Here is a 20,623-nt window from a genome sequence, read left to right on the forward strand (position 1 = left end):
ATACACTGACAATTAAGGCTGATTTACATTGAGTCAGTAACTGACGTCAGTGTAGGCGCCGAAAACTGACGCGTGCTATTTACACGAAGTCAGTGTAGTGTCAGTGTTTCGTCAGTAGTACTGTACTGACTTCAAATCAATTTACACGATGGCAGTGCCGGGTCAGCACTGACTTGTCAGTGGACTGACGTCAGTTACTGACTCAATGTAAATCAGCCATTATTTCATGATATTCTCGTTCTAATGAGTGATCAGTGATCAATTTTTCTGTTTCGTGGAACAGAGCGTCTTGTGAGACCAACCGTCACCGATCGCTTTGAACAGCTTTCAAAGTGTGTGCTGTTTGTTTTGTATTTAGATTGTAAATAAATAGAAGTTAATGCAATATAATGCATAGATACCGATCAGAAACTGCATGGCAAGGGGAAAATAATTCTAGCTCAAGATGTATCGTAACCGGTGACCCATTAGCCGGTAAGATATCATTTTCGAGTGTTGTTTAATTAACATGTTTATTCGACGGTCTGCTCACCACAATATCTTGGATTTTTGCAGCAATTTACAATGAAGAGCTGTGGCGAATTAACAAAGTGTCTCCGCTATACAATTTACAGTACAGTGCAGTGAGATTAAAGCAATATGCGTCTAAAATAAGACAAGCGCTCGTGAGTGCAGTAACAGCTAGTTCGTCAACAAAATATGTCGTTCAAATCGAAGAACAAGCTAATTTAAAATATTCTGAAGATGATGCCAGTGCTTTGATTGTAAGTTGTCATCTCAAGATACCATTTTTCTTGTACTTCAGTAATAAACCCCTGTTGATAGAGGCAAAGTTTAACTGTCAACAATAGCACCAGATCTATACTAATTACTATATAGTTGCTCTACATTAAATACTTAATAATGAAGCTAATACTTTTCCAGATTAACGTATTATCATCAGGTCAGGAGAGAAACAGTAAAAGTAATGTGGCCTACTCAGCCATTCTTCTGTCTTGGGGGCTCAGCACTGCTTTAGAAAATGCCACCCATTTGCCCTATATGCTGGAGAGAGGTGAACAGAGGGTTGGGACATCTGTGAAAACAACTTTACAGACTATCTTTGACTGCCAAATAAATCAGTTTTATTTTACTCAGGTTAGTTTACCAACAACAGCAATGTTTACATCTTTTAAAATTTTGAAAATTAAGTTGCCTGAAGAGGAATGCAAACTACTTCATAGAAATAAAAACTAACCGTTTATAAGAATTTTTATTTCAGATGTTTTTTTTATTATTCGTTACACTCTGAACCTACTCAAATGGAGTATGGCTAATATACTTTATGTTAACCACTTGTTTATCTGAATAATTAATTCTTCATTATATCAGACAGAATCTTGCTCCTTGTAAAACACTCATAATCAGTTGCATCTGGCTAGATTGGAAGGCAACCCCAACATAGTTGTTAAAAGGCTAGGCAGATGAAATGATGACTGAATCTATAGAGGACTGCTCATCTCCTAAAGTTTATTTAATGTCTTCAAATTATTTTTCAGCTACAATTACTGTACTTTGCCTTTAAATTTGTGGAGAATGACTCGGCCCGCAGCACTGACTCTTTTACCTTTACATACAAAATACCACAAGTTGAACATAAAGAAAAGTTAAAAGTAAACTTTGAAGTTGGAGACATACAGATTATATGGAATGGGTATGTTTTTTTTTTTTATTACCTTCATAAGCAGAGATTCAAGAGGATTGAGCTGATAGCCTATGGCAGAGGATATTGTCCAATAGTTGATTGACTTACTGTTGAGGATGGGGCAGATCTACCACATCGGCCTAGTGGTACCAGACACAACCACTTTGGTGCCCAGACAGAGACCCATTACCTTCTGAGATCAGTTGTGGAGGCTGAATATCAGTCTGAAAATCATCAATATATGTTTCATATATCGTCCTACATTAGTTTCCAAATAACTAACACGCAATTTATTGTTCCAGGATCCAAGATGAGGAAGCCAAGGTGACAGATTTAGTGACAGTAGCATACAAAATTTTACAGAACCAAATATTTGACAGTTTTGCCTTGGATGTTACTGTATTTGATCTCTGTGAAGTAAAGTCGCCGAGAGCAGAGGTAAAGGGTAGCGGGGCTGTGAAGATGAAGACTCCAGAAATTGTTAATTGTGTATTAACAATTTTGAATGAAATCAGTAATATTTAAGTGCTCAGACGAAGATTCCAAAATTGGGTTTGAACTGATTTATTTTGTTATTGTAATTTAAATGATAAATAAAAGAACAATGATATTGTTTTTCAACATTTACTCTCATGAATTACACCTTACAAATGTGTCTGCATATTGTAACCTTACAAAATATTATATCATTACAATGTGCTAAACTTAAAAATAACCTATTTTGTAATCATGTCTTTCAGTACCTTGCAAGCAGTCCTTTTAATAAGAATTACAATTTCAACACTTCAAAACCATTCCAAAATTGGTATCTTGTGCATAACTATTTATACTAGGCCACCACCTAAAAGCATACTTGGTATTTTGATCTAAACAGTTGACAAATTGGTCTCCACTCTTCGATGCAAGGTATAGAAGGTACCAGAAATAAATCACAATTAGATGAATTTTAAAACTATACAATGTTTACACCTCGATTCACTTATCAGGATTAAATTTTTCCAATTTGTACAGATGAATCCTCATAAATAATAATGTTGACATAAATAATAAAATATTTTCCATTTCACTAATATTCCAATATAATATGTAAACCTAAATATATAACGTATGTACCTGTTAAACAATGTAGCTGACGCTACAAGATATATTACAAGTAAATGTTTCGACGCCTGCAGCTAACATTCAGTCGTATCCTCACTAGGATGAGACTTAATTTTCACACTCCCCAAACAATAGCCTATATTGTTGCAGAATTCCATCCACTGAGTAACTCATACTCGTCCATTTCATTAAAAATCTTAGAAAAATTGCCAATATAGGTGATTGCAAAGAGGCAGCATTATACATAGATGCCCCATCTAACTACCACATTCGGCCAACACGACGATCATGAGACTATGAAGATAATACAACATATAACACGATGTTTGAAATAAATGCCAGATTACGAGATATTTGTGAAACTTTTATGACATTTGCAATTAAAATATACACAGAGTTACATACACACAAAATTACATAGAAGCTTAATTATTCGTATGAAGGATCTATTTAATTATTATGTATTACAAACGACTTAATTTCTCACATCTGGTCCATTCAGCGTAACCTTTATCTGCAATCTGTACTCGTTCGAAATAATCTTATGTTTACGGTATTATAGATGCCTATTAGATTAATTTTAAATTGCCACCAAGTCTAGAGGACCTAACAGTTATCGCTAAAGGAATGGGAAATGATTCGAATGCTAGAATTTGATCTGTCTGCAATGTTGTTCATATACATGAAGGATCTGATTTTGTCTTAACAATGATGGCATTAATTTAATGTAATTGAATATTTCTACTAAGTATAGAGGGTGCCTTAGTGGCATATCATATAATAACGTGAGTCAGACGCAAGCTATTCTGTAGCATATATAAAATAATTCTATGAATCCGGCATGCAATAAGTTTCGTACCAATGTTCGTTGCACACAGCTGCACCTCCTCCTATGGAAAAGAAAAACAGAGACTTTGTTCAAATTTTGTTGGCAACAACTACAACAATATTTTACCGAACCGAATGATTCTCACTACTAGAAAAAATAACGTGTTGGTACGTTATGCAGATAAACCGGAATACTCGGCCATACGAAATTATTATTAGGCAACATTATCAGATAAATAAAGATTAGTAATCATTTGCATGTTCATTGAATTGTTTCACATAAGGCTATGAAGTAATAGCTAGAATAATCATCCCTACTAATATTATAAATGCGAAAGTCACTCTCCCTGTTACGCTTTAACGTCTAAACCACTGAACTGATTTTAATAAAATTTGGTACAGAGATAGAGTTGACCTTGAGAACTTGCTCAATGTGGTTTGGTATTTCAGACTTTATAGTCCAGGTTATATCAAGATGTTCCTTCACCTTTTTATCAGCCATTGGTGTCTAAGATATACTTAGAAAGTACATACAAACATAGAAAAGTTGCATAACCCACCCACTCATACATGAGAGATTGGTGCTTTACCCACCACGAATTTTGGTTGTCAGAAAGCGTAAGTACCTCATCAGCCCGGTGTAAAGGGCAGCGACCCCTCCTCAGTGTGTGCAGTGCAGTACCTAACAACAGCCGCCGCCCGCCGCGCCGCCCGCGCCCGCGCCCCCCGCGCCGCTCGCGCCGCCCGCCGTCGAGTGCTGGGGACCGATCTTGATGCCGTTCGCCTGTGGAATTTTGATAAGTTCATGTGTCAGATAATTTCGAATCAGTTGTTTCTTCTTTTTACAGCCTTTTTATCGTCCCACGACTGGGCACAGGCCTCCTCATCGACCCAATTCAATAAAAATAGAATATCTCAGAACTGATAGCTGCTTGAGTAATTATTAACTACAAAAATAGATCCAAAATAGATAGATCTATACAAAGAAAATACCTATATGGACCTTTTCAAACAAAGACCTCCCGTTCACCGCCCCTATACAATGTAATTCAATGTCAAATAATCGTGAACGACTATCGATTAAATAGTAGATAAGCGCGTCACTCACCTCATTGTTGATATCGAATACTCCTTCCTGTATTTTCTCGTAGATCTCTTTGGCAGTGTTGATAAAGGCTTCCTCGACGTTGGCAGCAGTTTTGGCTGAGGTCTCCATGAAGACCAGGCCGTGCTCACGGGCGAAGGCCTCACCTTCCTCCTTCTTTACTTCACGTCGAGATTCCAAGTCACTGGAATTGATTGTTAGGCTTAGAATTGTATCTAAATTTTGACATTGGTGTGTAGTCGTTGAGTTGTAGCCTGCTACACTGCTTATAACGCATTCGATTCTCTCGCAAAATACATTTAAAGAAACAAGACTGAATAAACACCTTTTCATTCCCCATACTGTATTTAATAAACATAACCGATAAACCTAATAACATTAATATACCTACCTATCTACCACTGGCGTTATAAATAACGCTTAGCAACAAATCTGAGTCAAAATAAAAGTAAGTTAGAAAATAAAGGTACTCATTTGGACAACGATTATAAGAAAGATACATAATGTTGAGGCGTTAGTGTAAGCGTAACATCCAAATTAAAGGCGACCAACCGACTAAATAATGGAAGGCAAGTACCTACCTAAGTTTGTATAACAATGACGTACCTACATTATCCGCTGGGAACAGTCGTGAACTTTAGCGTAGCGGTAGACCAAACCACAATATACTTTACATATAAACTTAGTGACGAAAGATAACGGGATTGTGTTAATACAATGACAATGGGTACCACATAATGCACTCTGTTCACACCATATTACAGTGACGGTATTATGATGATTGAGATTTTAATATCTCAATGTAAGTTAGTGGTAAGAGATAAGAACTATGTTTCTGTGTTGTTTAGTTAGCAGATTTCTTTGATCTATACTTGTCTTCTACAATAATGTTTTAAAGCGAATAGTTTGTTTGCACCGATTTTATAATGGCTGAAAGCTGAGGAAAAGAGATTTGAGAGAGAGAGAAAATAGAGATTATACATCCCTGAGTTCACTGAACAAAAACCTAACCTTAGCTGAAATTAATGGTCACATGAAAAGGACTTTAACCACACTACCAATCCACACTTATCCATGACTTAGAATAAGAGTTATATGTATTTATTGACACCTTTTATAAGAAGTTTGAGCATCAAATGCCCATTGGAGAACTTATTTTTAATAGGTTAGGATACCTATTAAAAATAATTTATTGTGCCACTACCGCAGCAGCAGGACTTTTTTGTCTATTCAAGAAAAAAAATCGAACGAGTCGGGAACCTCCTCCTTTTTGGTAAATCGGTTAAAATTCTGAAGATAGCTGCTCACCTCTTATTACCAATCAACATGATGACCATGTTGGAGTTGGAATGCTGACGCGCGTCCTCCAGCCAGGTGGTGAGATGATTGAATGTGTCCCGTCTGGTGATGTCGTACACTAGCAGGGCGCCCGCCGCGCCCCTGTAGTACGACCGCGTGATTGATCTGGAAATAAAAATGATCGTTATCTATATAAACCAATTTAATAAAGGAGAGACAGTTTTTTGTTTGTTTGGACCCTGAAATCCGAATCCTGCCTAGGCTATCCCTGAGCAATAGGCTACATTTTCTCCATGTACGGGAAGTACGTAGTACCCTCGGCACGCGGACGAAACTGCGGAGATGGCTGACTGAGGAAGACACACAGACACTGCATAGATTGCAAATCTTGGATTAAGAGATCCAAGGTTGGTCCTTGGTACATTTTTAGTCAATGCCTAAGCCATAATTTTATTACAACGTGACTCAGACTAAGAAAACTCAGCATTTCCTAGCACAAATCATATCTTCAAGCAAACATGTAAATCTAGCATGTAAAATAATTGATGAATATTAAAATTTGTTCATTACAAATGAAGACTTGCATGAACTACGAATACATGATTATTAAAAATCAAGGTCATTAGAAACAATGCAAATGGTTGAACTGAGTGAGTTAGTAACTGATAAAATATAACTGATATTATGTATTGAGCCAGTTAGGTTTAGAACAGTTTAAATTAAATAATGGTTGTAATAAAGATTAGATGTGACTTCATCAGATTTTCTAAAATAATTTAGTACATCTTTAGAATTGACACAATATTGATCATAGCCACTGCTCGGTCAATGGCCAAACGTGTTTGAATATATTTTGGTTTGGTAGTTTTAGGAAATTATTATTAGCTATAAATATTTAAACATTTTTATCTTGTTTTTACTTTGGATTAGGTTTTAGTGTTTTCAGCTCGATTAATTTATTTCATTAGCTCAAGACAGTCCACCTGGTCTGAAATAAATTATACCTACATAAACAAAAGTGAACAATCCTTATTGAACCGTTCAGTAGCTAAACATTGTGCATTGACAAATTATGTGCCAAACAATATTTTAAGCAAAAGTCTCACTTTCATGGCCATTCAAGCCTGAAATTCGTCATAATTACATTTATAACATTCAAGATGCTTTACCAGCCCACAATCTAGGTTATTGGTACAATAAGATTGAGTTTATTCTGTTTTTGTTTAAATTGCTCAATGTTTCGTTATCTGAACCAAGTGATTTGTATTCACTTGTTGCTGAACACTTGACTGCTTCATTAGTACTAACATAAACTGAGTAATTAATCAATGTTGACTGAAATGCCAAACGTGGTTCTAAGTATAAACATATCAGATTTGTTTTGGTAAAGGTCATTGCAATTGGTATACAATTTTCATGAGTCTCAAATATGAATTGATGTAGAATTAGGCTCAAATTCACCAACAACATATAATCATATTTTTTCCTTAAAACAACTTTTTTATTTAATTATGTTTATTTTACGTTTACTATAACAATTTAACATACAATTCATAGTAAATGAATGTTAAAATAAAACTGATGTTCATTTTGTCAATGGCTGAAGACAGGGAGCCCTGGCGAGTGGTGGATGGTGCATAACGTTAACTCATTTTGTCACATCCCTCAGACCTGAGGTGTTGAAGAAGTATAATAACCATATATCAGTAAGAACATGTCTTCCTTACTCTAGTTAGTGGTATTACAAATTGCAGTGGAATAAATTAATTTATTCCTAATAATAGCAAACGGGTGACCACCAACAAGATTATAATGTTATGCAAACATGTAATCCTCTTACAACAAACTATGTTTGAAATGGATTTTAGCATGTTTACATGAATCCAGAATCAATTATGTATAGATAGTTTGAAAATAATACAGAGACTGTTTCTTATCAACCTAAAATTCATAATAAAATCTGAATTCACATTTATTTTGTAGCTTGAGTTTAGAGAGAAGTCGAATAAAGATAGTGGCCAATGTTACAAACATATATTTCATGACAAATGGCATTTCATGTTGTTTTAGTTTTATTTGGTCTTAGATTTAATGAATGCTATAGGTCAGACAAAATTCCTATTGTGTAATGAATTCAATAATTTATTTTATTCAGCATCCTCTGTCCTTCCCCATGACCTCACAATATTATTTATATGAGAAGCTTTTTGTGGGTTGTCTGGGAGGGACCTACCCTAGTCTTCATGATAATAGTTTTAAAATTAAAAAGCCTAAAAAGATTCTAACCTGAAAGCTTCCTGTCCAGCAGTATCCCATATCTGGAGTTTGATCTGCTTGCCATCAATGGTGATCATGCGAGCGCCGAACTCTACTCCAATAGTGAGATCATGGACAGGCTGGAATCTTTTGTCCGTGAACTGGAGCAGTAAGCAGGACTTGCCTACACCTGCGAAAAAGTTAAACCATAGATTTATATAATTCATAAACAATATAGATGTTATGATTAAAACCTTATTTGTGAAATCATGTGTTATTTTTACATCATATTATGTTGTTTTTGTTGCAGTTGTAGCTAAAATATCAAGTTACTGTTCGCAATAACAAGTCCAGTTCCAAACATATAGGTGCTTACATGCTATTCTGAGTATATGTTACATTTTGAGGTCATGGAATAAAATGTAACAAAGGAAAACAGGTGATGTCTGTGTAAACAGATCTTTAATAAGACCAATAAGAGCTTTGAACTCTTATCTCTTACCAGCCAGTACCTATTTAGACTACAATGTTGTTTTACAAATTAATAATTATTGTACCAGTTTAAAATTAATGAGGATTTATTTGTAATGCCTGTATTATGGAAATAGATAAGTATATTTTCTATGATTAACTAGTATTGACAACAAACAAAGAAAGTCCTTGAAATAGCCTCAAAACAACAGACATATAAACACATGTTGGTATCTTTATATTGATCCCTAATTACTTATTTACAGCTCAAAGAGCATTCAGTGCACAACATCTAATGATATGCGCATTAGAGCCCTTACTCGACGTACTTACTACACAGACAGCGTAGGCGGAAAAATAGACTATCACAAAATATTACTCTTCACAACAATGAGATGAGATATCGATCGATGCTCAAGGAATGAATTGATGCAACTAAAATATCAACATCCAACCTATAAAATATGATTAAATACACTGCACAGTAACATAAAAAGACTAAATAAAATATCAGGAAATAAAATCAATACCTGTGTCGCCGATGATGATGTATTTGAACAAGTAGGCGTATGCCATCTTCTCCGCAGTTTTTTCTAACTATTGAAAATTACAATCAACAGCGATGGTAAACAAAGGTTTAGGGACAATTTTAATATATTACAAATAAGACGCAATTTTTAGAAATCTCACAGCTGGTTGAATCATGAATCAATTTGTCATTGTGTGAATGTATGAAAGAAAATTTGACAATCATAGCCAATAATATAAAGACTGTAACACAGTGTGTGTATAGAATTTTATCTGTCATTCAGTCATTGTTTTTATTTTTGTGGCACCTGTTAGGGTCAATTTCGGTTGAAAGAACAGAAATATATGTATTTATTTCAACACATGCAAACTTAAGTTATATATGATTGTCTAAAATAAATAAAGCTAGTTGTTTATACAAAAAAAGTTACACTAAACATAGAAATAGTTCAAATAGTTAGTTTAGTTTTTCGTGTGTTTATAACTTAAAATCCATAAACAATAAGTAGAATTCGGTAGGCTATTTACCAAAAGTCTTACCAAACTCCTAAAAGGTAAACTTCGGAAGGAAGTGTTTTCTTCTCTCTGTCTAACTGTCAAAGCTGTCATAAGTCATATGTCAAATTAGGATTTTGATCAGAATATTGCGAATTGGTTTGTTATTATTTCCTTTTACAGATTGTGTCCTATTTATTCCGTGTTCAGTCTATTCCCTTAGGCATTGGTTTGTTATACGATTTAACTTTAGTTTAGTGCCTTTCTTATAGCCTCTATGTGCATCAACAAGCCGTTGGTAACCTTAAAAAATTAAGTGAACAATGCCGACTTTTATGATGTATTTGTAATAATGGATTCTTCTAAAGATTCTTCATCTATGAGGAATTCTGTACATCTTGATGGCGAAGGAGAAAAAAACAGAAATTTCAAGAGTACTCATAGTTTGTCTGGGCCAAGAGATAACACAGAAAATACGTTTACACCTACCGCAAATCCAAGTTCTAGCTTTGTTCCCTTGAATGGACCTCGGACGAATCACATGAATTCCTTAGCTGGCAATGAACCAGGTCCTCAATCCAGCAAGTGTAGCGAAAGTCATCCTGAAACGAATAAAAATCTTTGTAATTCTACTCCATCACAAATGTGTAACAAGAAAGTGGGTAACTCAAACACTGATCAGGCGGATGCTGCGGTCGCGGGTAACAGCAGGTCTATACCTACCTTGTATGACAATGGTACAGAGTCCAACCCAGACAAGCAGTCATGTCAGAGACACAAAGTATGCTTGGACAAGGCAGGGAGCAGCAGTCTACCCTCAACTAGTGGAACAAGCAGAGCTAGTGACAACCCTGAGAGCAGTCAGTCCTTCAGAGAAAATAGAAAAAGGCCATCAAGTCTGAAGTTAAATAGGCCTAACTTAGATGATGAGAGTTCTAGTGACACTGGCAATGATGATTATTCATTAGGGTCAGAAGATGGGTGTATTTACACATACAGGGGTGGAGAACACTTGGCTGACTTGCCAAGCTCATTCTTCAGTTTAGACATGGGTTTGCCTTTAGACAAGCATTTACCCATGCCTAACTATGTTGGGCCTCAGCAAGGGGCAGCTGCAGGTAGGGAGCAGCCTTCAAGAGCATCTAGTCCTGACATGGATTTCTTGGAAATGGACTTTGATCCAGGACCTTCATGTGAGGTGGACACGGGTGACGAGTCTTCCCCTGATGCTGATTTAGAGTCTGCAAGCAATATGCCTGAGGAAAATGAACCTGTGTTGAGAGGGACTTCTCCAGAATATGTGGCTCCTAGGAGCTTTCCTGCACCAGTGCCTGTCCTTGTGAACCCAGCGTTGGAGTCATATGGGAGTGTTGACCTATATTCATACAGTGTGCCATCAACAAGTCGAGGAGTGACCGGTGGTCATGGTGATGCTCCAGAGAGCAGTAGCTCACATGCAGACCAGAACTACAGTTTTGGTCCATATATCACTCATGTGAATTCGAGGGGTGAGCAGCTTATTGTCAGAAGGACTATGTCACATGGGCCAATTAACTTCCCTGGCAGTGTGCATGTCACCAGTGGAGATTTGGTCTCACCAAGGGAGATCTTGAGCTGTAAGTCGGTTTTGGTATTTTTTCAAGGTTGAGAAATGAATGATCTATATTTTTACATTATATGAAATACCCAGTTTTAGTATAGAGAGGTAGGTGTGTGCACATAACTAAGTTTTGTGTTATTAAAGACTAGCTTCTGCCAGCAGTTGTACCCGCTTACCCCGGGAACAACAGCACAAAGCCAGATAAAAAGTAGCCTATGGCCTTCCTCGATAAATGGGCTATCTAACACTGAAAGAATTTTTCAAATCTGAACAGTAGTTCCTGAGATTAGCGCATTCAAACAAACAAACAAACTCTTCAGCTTTATAATATTAGTATAGATTTGGTTCAAAACTTTATATTTTTGTTTCTAACAGTACAACTACATTATTCTATAATGTACACCATAGTTCTGTAACACAAGGTTATGTAAAGATATTTGTGTTGTCCAAACAAGGCCCTATGTTGTACTTCCTGTTCACTACCTAATAGGGCCTCATTACTTTTTTATTGATTCATATATAAAACAAAGTGGGTACATATTATTAGGTACCATTATGTAAAATGTTGCAATGTAATGTTAAAAAAAAAAGCAAAAAAATATATTGTAATGTAGCTATTTTCTCTGAATATAAAGTAGCTGATGATTTAACACCAAAATAATTTTAAATTGAACGTCCTAGTTCTTGAGATTGATGCACACAAACAATAGAAACAGAAAAAGATATAGTCAGAGAGAATTGAAAATGTATGCATTTATTGGTATATTTTTGCTCCAGTACAATAAAAAAACATTTACAGATGATACGGAACATTTGGAAGGACCATTTGCATATCAAATCAACCAGGGTTCTTCAATAGATACAGCCAATCTGTCATCAGCTTTATATCATGTAACTATGGCCAAGAAACTGATAGCTGAAAAGACTAAATTAGATGCTGAAAACCAGGCTGCTGCTAAGGTAAGGATTTCAGTTGTTTGTTTTCAAACATTTTTAGAGAAACTGAATAGCGATTTGAATATTACTCCAAACAGCTTCAGTTTGAAATGAATTAAGAATTTCATTTTTGACAAACATAAAATAATGAGCTCCTCAATTCTTGAAGTCTTATAAAAATGTCCAAAAAATCCACATCATGGTCTTAGGTGAGTCACATAGATCATGCAGATATAAAAAATATTCACAACCACTTTTACATAATATCATAATCTGCCTAGCCTTTACCTTTTCCCAACTATGTGGGGCTGGCTTCTAATCCAATCGGATGCAGCTGAGCACCAGTGTTTTACATGGAGCAACTGCCTATCTAACCTCCAACAAGCAATCCTATATAATTATGTGTAATTTCATAACATTTTAACCAACATGCCTCTTCTAGAAACACCATTTTGAAAAATTTTATAAAACAATCATGCATGTTCATAAGAAGGTTTTTTTTAGTAGTTATGCTGTCGCCTTAGGTTTAAATCCCGTAAGTGTGTGAAAATCATTCATTTTCCTAGCTTTATTTTCCAACTGTGTTGGGTTTGGCGACCTGTCTAACCAGATGCATGCAGCTAAGTACCAGTGCTTTACAAGGAGCCACTGCCTATCTGACCTCCTTAACTCTGGTTACACTGATTGTCTGAGTTACCGGTTTCTGACTATCCGCAACGACTGCCGACGATGTGCAATGACAGCCGGGACCCACAGTTTAACGTGTCCTCCGAAACACAGTCATTGGTGTCCAAGATATACTTTGAAAGTACAGACAAACTTAGAAAAGTTGCATAAATGGTTAAATCTTAAATATGAAAAATGAATTGCTGTTCGGTAGTCTGACTGGAACTCGATAATGGCTAGACTGATTTGGCTTTTTTTGGTTTTAAAATGTTTGTAGAGGTCCAGGGAAGGTTTAAACGATGCAAAGTTCTTGGGATCAGCTAGTCACTATCACTACGTAGTATAAAACAAAGTCGCTTTTTCTGTCCCTACGTCCCTTTGTACGCTTAGATCTTCAAAACTACGCAACCGATTTTCATGCGGTTTTTTTTAAATAGATAGAGTGATTGAAGAGGAAGGTTTATATCCTACTAATATTATAAACGCGAAAGTTTGTATGTATGGATGTATGGATGTTTGTTACTCTTTCACGCAAAAACTACTGAATGGATTTTAATGAAACTTTACAATAATATAGCTTATACATCAGAATAACACATAGGCTACAATTTGTAAACATATTGTTCGAAATACTAAACCTGCGCAGACGAAGTCGCGGGCACCAGCTAGTGTAAAATAAAATTCATGAAATAGTGGGGAAATACTGTTATCCCTTGCGGATGCGGGGCGGGTCGCTAGTAAATAAATAAAATGTTCTATGTCCATAGGCGACGGAAGCGACGGCGAGTACGAGTTCAAGTAGCGCGGCGTGCGTGGAGCCCCCGCGGTGTATGATATGGTCCGAGTGCGAGGCCTGCGAGCGACAGGTCACGCAGATCAGCACCTCGGCCTGCGGGGCCACTGCTGTTGTTAATGTTTTTGTTAGTACCTGTTTGTTGTATTAAACTTATACTAAAAGATTTTTGAGATGGTCAATATGAATGAAGAAATAAACAGACTTTTTTTAAGATTAGTTTCATGATGACTTTCATGATAATCTGATGGGTATCTTTTTCATGACTTCGGCAACGCATATTGTGAAAATAAGTATAAGCACTTACACTTTCTCCTTTCTATGTATTACCTTGTTTCTATGTATATCCTTGTTGCACAGGTGAATCTATCTGGGAACTTGAACTTTTACAGGGTTTTCTTATTCAAATAAAATAGGGAATGGATAGAGTTTTCTACCAACATTTTGTCTTTCGTTTTTTTTTGTCGTAGATATTTTCAGACTCCTGTTTTTAGAGAAGAAAATGACCTTATTAATTCGTCCTAATAAATTCCAGAATGCGCTGGGCGTGCCTGTGAATCTAGAGAAGATAAGTTCATCTGTCGGTACGAGACAAAGAGCTAATAATGCTCCATTACCTAGGTAAATACCTACTTTTTATCTTTTAGTCATAGTTAAGTTACATAAAACTTTGTATACTTAAAAAGTGTGTATAAAAAAGATCCAAACAGGTTACTTTTTACCTCTGCATGCAAAAAGTTAATTTTCCTATCAAACATGTAGTGTAATTACTATTTTTGATTGATGTGTTTCCTACTTCTAGATATTTATTATCTCGAGCCGTGGCTGGTTGTACGGCGGCGGACCTGGTCACCGGTATACACAAGGCTTCCGATGGGCTGGTCACCGCAAGGTTCTTCCCGACGCACCCTGAAAGGGTCATATCCTTGTCGCATTGGCTCGCCGACTGGATCACGCTTGGTAAGGCATTTATAGATTATACCAAGTAATTTTGCATTTCTGAAGTACTGTCTGAAGTTGGCCACTACTGAATTAGCAATAGTTAAAAATTTAACCTTACCCATCCTCCGAGCCTTTTCCCAACTATGTTGGGGTCGGCTTCCAGTCTAACCGGATTCAGCTGAGTACCAGTGCTTTACAAGAAGCGACTGCCTATCTGACCTCCTCAACCCAGTTACCCGGGTAACCCAATACCCTTTGGTTAGACTGGTGTCAGACTTACTGGCTTCTGACTACCCGTAACGACTGCCAAGGATGTTCAATGACAGCCGGGACCTACAGTTTAACGTGCCATCCGAAACACAGTCATTGGTGTCTAAGATAAACTTAGAAAGTACATACAAACTTAGAAAAGATGCATTGGTACTTGCCTGACCTGGAATCGAACCCGCGCCCTCATACTCGAGAGGTTGGTTCTTTGCCCACTAGGCCACCACGACTATTACCATTTATTTAACCTTACTATTACTAACAATACCAACAACCTTAACATTACTGTGGTCAATTTCTCAAAAATGCAAAGTTATTTGGTGCAAAAGTAAGCCATAGTGCTGATATGGCTGCTTACCTACTATTCTGCTTCTATCTGTTTTAGAATATATTTAGATACATTCAGAATTGTTCTCACTTGTCACTTAATAGGCCAAGGCTTACAGGTTACATTCACGACTGGGTATTTGTATAGGTGCCACATGGGGCTGTTGACACAAAGACGAATGCTACAGCTAAATGCGTAGAATAAAATACAATAACAATAAAAAAACACAAAGCCTACACATAAATCATACGAGCAATATTGTTATTTTGCATGCAAAGTAATGATCAGCACATTAACAAACATTATGGAAATGCACGCATTACTTTGATGGTAATTTTGTAACATGCACCATTATGGCCGCCTAGTAAATCTTATACTAATGTGTTTACCGAGCTAACATATTAGATTTGCGTAATGTTACTAGCTTATATTGTAAATCCGAAATGGAAGTTTAGTTATGAATATAAAAGAGGTGAAGGACCACGGAGATTTTAACATACTTAGGCCCTTTTTACCGAATCAATTTTCGAATTTTTATTACCGAATCAGCAAGCTGAAGTGGCAGTGGGCTGGCCATATTAGCCGAAGAACCGATAACCGTTGGGGTAAACGAGTTCTAGAGTGGAGACCACGCCTCGGCAAACGTAGTGTAGGACGTCCTCAGGCACGGTGGAGTGATGACTTGCGCAAGACGGCTGGCAGGAGCTGGATGCGAGAAGCCGAAAATCGATCTCAGTGGCGTGCACTTGGAGAGGCCTATGTCCAGCAGTGGACTGCGATAGGCTGATGATGAGGCCCTTTTTCAACGACAATATTACTTTGAAAACTGAACGCAAAAATCATATAAAAACTAGTTTTTCTTAACAAAACTTACGTTTATGTTGTCAATGAACTTTGGCCTTAATCTTTTTATCTGGGTGCACAAATCTTAGACGCGGATTTTTTTTATGATGTCAAGAAGGAAATACCTGATCACGCTTTTAAATTCTAAATACTCGTTTATTCAATACAGGTGCAGTACCAATCCTAACGCTAAACCTCCAAGCTGGCTGCGACAACGACATCCCAGACGCTTGGCACCATCAAATGGTATTCGGCGTGTCACCCCGCGGGGTCTACCTCTGTAACCCCGTCGAGTGCGTCCGCGAGGCAACACTGTGGCCGCACCTCACGTCACCCTCAGTACTGCTGATCAAGACTAGAGATGTGCTCTCGAGGTTCACTGCCGATACGGACTTGACACCCTTGATGGTCGTGCCTGATCGAAGATTCCATACTTTTAATGTGCTTGGTGAGTTTGTGTGTGTGTGTATTTTTTTATTAGATATAGGGGTTGATTGGGTAAAAAAAAGAATTACTGGAAAATGTCATAGAGAGAAAATAATTAGATAGCTGTTAACTTTAAACCTTCATTAAGTTTTGAACAGTAATCATTTGATGTCAGTTTTTCTTAAATTGTACCTAATTTTTTTGGCCTTCATTCCCAACTTGATTCCTTCTTGTTATCAAGTTCTAAGATATACATACTTAGGAAGTACATACAAACTTCCTTCATGAGCCCTCAATGTTATTTCCAGGTCAAGTAATAAGCGTGATCCGGGAATGTCGCGCGATAGGATGGGGGGAGTACGGTACCCGGACTCGTCATATTCGCATCCCGGCGTCCTACCAGGCCGGGGTGACGGTCGCCGCTCTCACCGGCTCCGAGGCACATCGCCGGCTCATGGTAGCCCCCCAACTCCCTATAATCGACCCCGCATGAACAAGTGCGTATCAATTTATATCACCTTTTCAATAACATCAATAACAGTGAATTGCACCATGTTACTATAACGATAACCGAACCATTTTCAGTTGTCAAATCGCCGATGTGACCAATGGGCGGCAAGTATACGGCTGGTTATGGTTTGGTTATCGTTATAGTTAAATGGTGCAACCCACCCTAAGTGTATATAGAAATATGTAATGTTTGGAAGGTTGACACCAGGTTTCACTGGTTACCAATAAAGTGTCTGATATGCTATCTGCTAGATAATGGCTGCTTAAAATTTCTGTCACATAAATTCCTGATTGGCTATCAGAGACTTTATCAGTATTCAGTGGAACTGGTCATATAAATATAAGGTGAGCTGCGCGGCTGAGTATTTTGCCGCGCATTTTAAGTGTTCACTTAAGGATGGGTTGTTTTGTTCCGTATTGTCGGATATGTGACGTTACGGTATTAGATTGTTTCGTGTGTCGATTATGTATGCACCCTATTCTAAACGGTGTTCAGTGAATTTTGAGTGTTCTAAAAGGTGATAGGTGGCTTAGTCGCGCGACGATTTATTCAGCTAAATTGCACGTGAAATAATCGGTGAAAAAGTAATATAATAATTATATTGACTGAATTGGTAGCACTACTCTAAAAGACGTTGAATTTTCACTCTAACCATTTCATGGTTATGATGTAAGAAAATTTTATTCCGTTCGTGACTGATGTCTTGTTTGGTATTCAAAATGCCATTGTGTGCACGCCAAATAGCTGTAGATATTCTAATACTGATGTAGTGAATAGTTCTATAGGTACCTTATTTAGCATCGTAATATAAACGACGTATTCGTGAGAAAGTGAGACAGCGCTTAGGATAGTTGCTCGCTAAAAGAGAACAAAAATCACTCGGTTACCGAGATCTGTCGCTTACACTATTTTCAATTAGTTTATTTTACTTTATACTCGTGTATAATACATAACCGCATGTCAATAACATTTAGAAAGTATCAAAACTAATTTCGAATAGTGGAAAATGTTCGCGGGTAACAGAAATTGTACCGTTGTAAGAATCAAAGCAACACATTTTTGCATATAATGGAACACTTGATAGTTAACGAGGACCACCGAATTTAACATTGTATTAGAAATAACTCGATCTGATCACAAATAAATATTGATAAATGTCGGAAAAGATAGTCGCAGGCGCATCAGTGAAGACGAAAAGTTACTTAGCATGTTTAGCTACGGTTTGTTGCCATCTCTATCTAACTTATGTTGTTCGACATTTGTAGGACAGAGATAGGTATATTGGATCTTAAAACGTACCATCTAATTTATTTTTATTTCGGCCCTATTTTTCTCTTTTCTCGATGATTTAGCAAGCTTTGTATTTTTATGTAAATATTTTCGTTTAAATAATTATTTTTAATTCGAAATAGTTCGATTCTGTTTCAACTCAACACTCTGTTGCTATGACAACAGCCGGTTGTCATAGCAACAGGTTTGTAGCTAATGTTGCGGGTTGAAGTCCCCGAATGTCTTTATTCGGGGACTTCAACCGAGACCGTATTCATCGATATTATTACATGCTAGATTCAAAATAAAAATCTAAGTGTATTTTTAACAGTTCATTTCATCCGAAATAAAAATTTTATATAAACGAATATAGGCTTGCTCATACTTAATTTATATTGCTTGCATTGTATGTACGATACTGTGTGAAAATAATATCGATGAAATTTTAACCTTATTTCAACGCAATAAAGATCACAATTTGATAATAATGACGGTGTGGCCATCAAACTAAGTTTAGCAATAAGAATATTAAACGAGCATGTATGTTTAACCGTACAAACTTACTAACATGTTATCTTTAGTTACGGATATGCACAAATAACGTATTTTATTCAATAAATATTAGCTATTTTATGTTAAAGGGCTGCATTATCGTACGTCGCTCAAAAAAAACTATAATTTCACTGTGTATAATAGTTATCTACTTATTTAGTAACCGAACGTTTTCGTAAACTGAAGCTGTGTGATTGGCTAAATTTTATTAGCCAAATAAGATTGTACATAGATTTTGTAAGGGAAAATATTGTTAGTCAATTGGTGCTTACTAGTCAAAATTATATTAGCACGTACTAAAGTTTGCTATTCAAGTGAGGAACGCAACATTTTATGGCACTTCTTATTTCAAACTAAAGAACGAGATCGAAAATCCTTTTCATTTGTTTACAACGAAGGCTACCGCGTATGAAATCGCCGCTAGAGGCGCTTGTGTAGCGTGAGGTTTTCGAAACATCAAATGTAACTGTTTTTTTACGCGCGCGATTTTATATTTCTAATTAAATTAATATTTCGAATATTTAAGAATACTTTAGATTAATTATGGCAAATACAGATTACGGATCTATAAATGCCTTTCTTTTTCGAGCAACACTGTGGCATCGCCAGTACGTTCACACTATAGTTTTATTGTATTAAATATGATTTAATATAATCATCTAATGTAGATCTAAGTTTTGGCGCTCATAATAGGAACTTTGATAGCCGTAGTTTAGGACCTCACGCTACAGTCGCGCCATCTGGTGAAACAAAAAACGGTAGCCCCATTAGCTGCACTTACATACTACTTGTATGTGAGTCGTTGGAACTAATATCAACTCTAAGTACTACACATAAGGTTCAATTTCAGTTGAATAGCCCAGTCCATAATAAAGTTGTGTTTCACATTTGAACAGCAGAAGTCTGGTAGTCATTTCAACGCGACAAAATATACCTACACATGTAAACGTTATCGCACTCGATGCTAACGCTTAACTCTGTACTCTATTCGGTAATTAATTTAATATGTTACGAGCTTGTTACGAGGTGTTGCTGAGTGTACCCGAACGTTCCCGAACGTTGCCGAATACTTCCAATTGTTTATTGTTGTTATGTTGGAGTGTTGCTTACAAGTTAAATCTTTTTACGTCTAGCAACAATAACACTGTACTTATTCGCAGTGTGTTTATGTTATTTATTATTATAAATAGTTTAAATGTTAATATATTATAGTTCTATTTCGTAATAGGTTATAGTATGTTGTCTACTCAAGGATTTCTCATTAGTACTAATTCTGTGCCTAAATTGTCCCGACCAAGATTTGTAAAAAAACGGGCAAAAGAACCCAAGCAGTATTAGCGAACGCAAATACTGAGTTCCCAAAGTTATTTATTTATTATTCACAAAACAAAAAACTTACACGCACTTTTCTATAAATAAAACATTTAATGTGTAAATTATTGAAACAGAGGCCTTGAGTGGTAACAAATCGTTGTTTATTTATATAAATACTCTCACCTCGTAACAAGCTACTCAAAATGTCTGTAGTGTAGGTATAATATTTTGCAAAAGTGGTTAATTTAAAATTCTGCATTTTACTTTAAGTACCTACTGCTGTTTGTGAAGGGTCAGTTATACTACCCCTTATACTCGATTATATAAAGCAATGTCATGTATAACATTATATTTTTGGAATATACTATGATAGAACCCAAATTCTTGTTTTTTAATTCACGTTATGAAG

General features: G+C 36.4%; 3 protein-coding genes across 3 annotated transcripts; 2 read left to right on the forward strand and 1 right to left on the reverse strand.

The window, feature by feature from the left end:
* The first annotated feature begins 253 nt into the window (after positions 1 to 253).
* LOC124638097 lies at positions 254 to 2,307 on the forward strand. Its single transcript, XM_047174935.1, has 5 exons — positions 254 to 474; positions 556 to 764; positions 925 to 1,137; positions 1,539 to 1,693; positions 1,987 to 2,307. The coding sequence occupies exons 1-5, from the start codon at positions 390 to 392 to the stop codon at positions 2,207 to 2,209; spliced, it is 885 nt and encodes a 294-aa protein (XP_047030891.1). The 5' UTR covers positions 254 to 389; the 3' UTR covers positions 2,210 to 2,307.
* On the reverse strand, positions 2,293 to 9,488 carry LOC124638098 (ras-related protein Rab-2A). The gene is made up of 6 exons (XM_047174936.1): positions 9,275 to 9,488; positions 8,304 to 8,463; positions 6,027 to 6,182; positions 4,722 to 4,902; positions 4,240 to 4,397; positions 2,293 to 3,675 (listed from the first exon to the last, which is right to left on the reverse strand). The coding sequence occupies exons 1-5, from the start codon at positions 9,318 to 9,320 to the stop codon at positions 4,296 to 4,298; spliced, it is 645 nt and encodes a 214-aa protein (XP_047030892.1). The 5' UTR covers positions 9,321 to 9,488; the 3' UTR covers positions 2,293 to 3,675; positions 4,240 to 4,295.
* Positions 9,489 to 9,866: 378 nt separating this feature from the next.
* LOC124638280 lies at positions 9,867 to 20,595 on the forward strand. Its single transcript, XM_047175212.1, has 8 exons — positions 9,867 to 11,383; positions 12,167 to 12,327; positions 13,737 to 13,889; positions 14,298 to 14,383; positions 14,565 to 14,722; positions 16,312 to 16,590; positions 16,877 to 17,103; positions 17,243 to 20,595. The coding sequence occupies exons 1-7, from the start codon at positions 10,120 to 10,122 to the stop codon at positions 17,059 to 17,061; spliced, it is 2,286 nt and encodes a 761-aa protein (XP_047031168.1). The 5' UTR covers positions 9,867 to 10,119; the 3' UTR covers positions 17,062 to 17,103; positions 17,243 to 20,595.
* Positions 20,596 to 20,623: the final 28 nt, after the last annotated feature.

Source organism: Helicoverpa zea, chromosome 17, assembly GCF_022581195.2.
Source record: "Helicoverpa zea isolate HzStark_Cry1AcR chromosome 17, ilHelZeax1.1, whole genome shotgun sequence".
Taxonomy (NCBI): domain Eukaryota; kingdom Metazoa; phylum Arthropoda; class Insecta; order Lepidoptera; family Noctuidae; genus Helicoverpa; species Helicoverpa zea.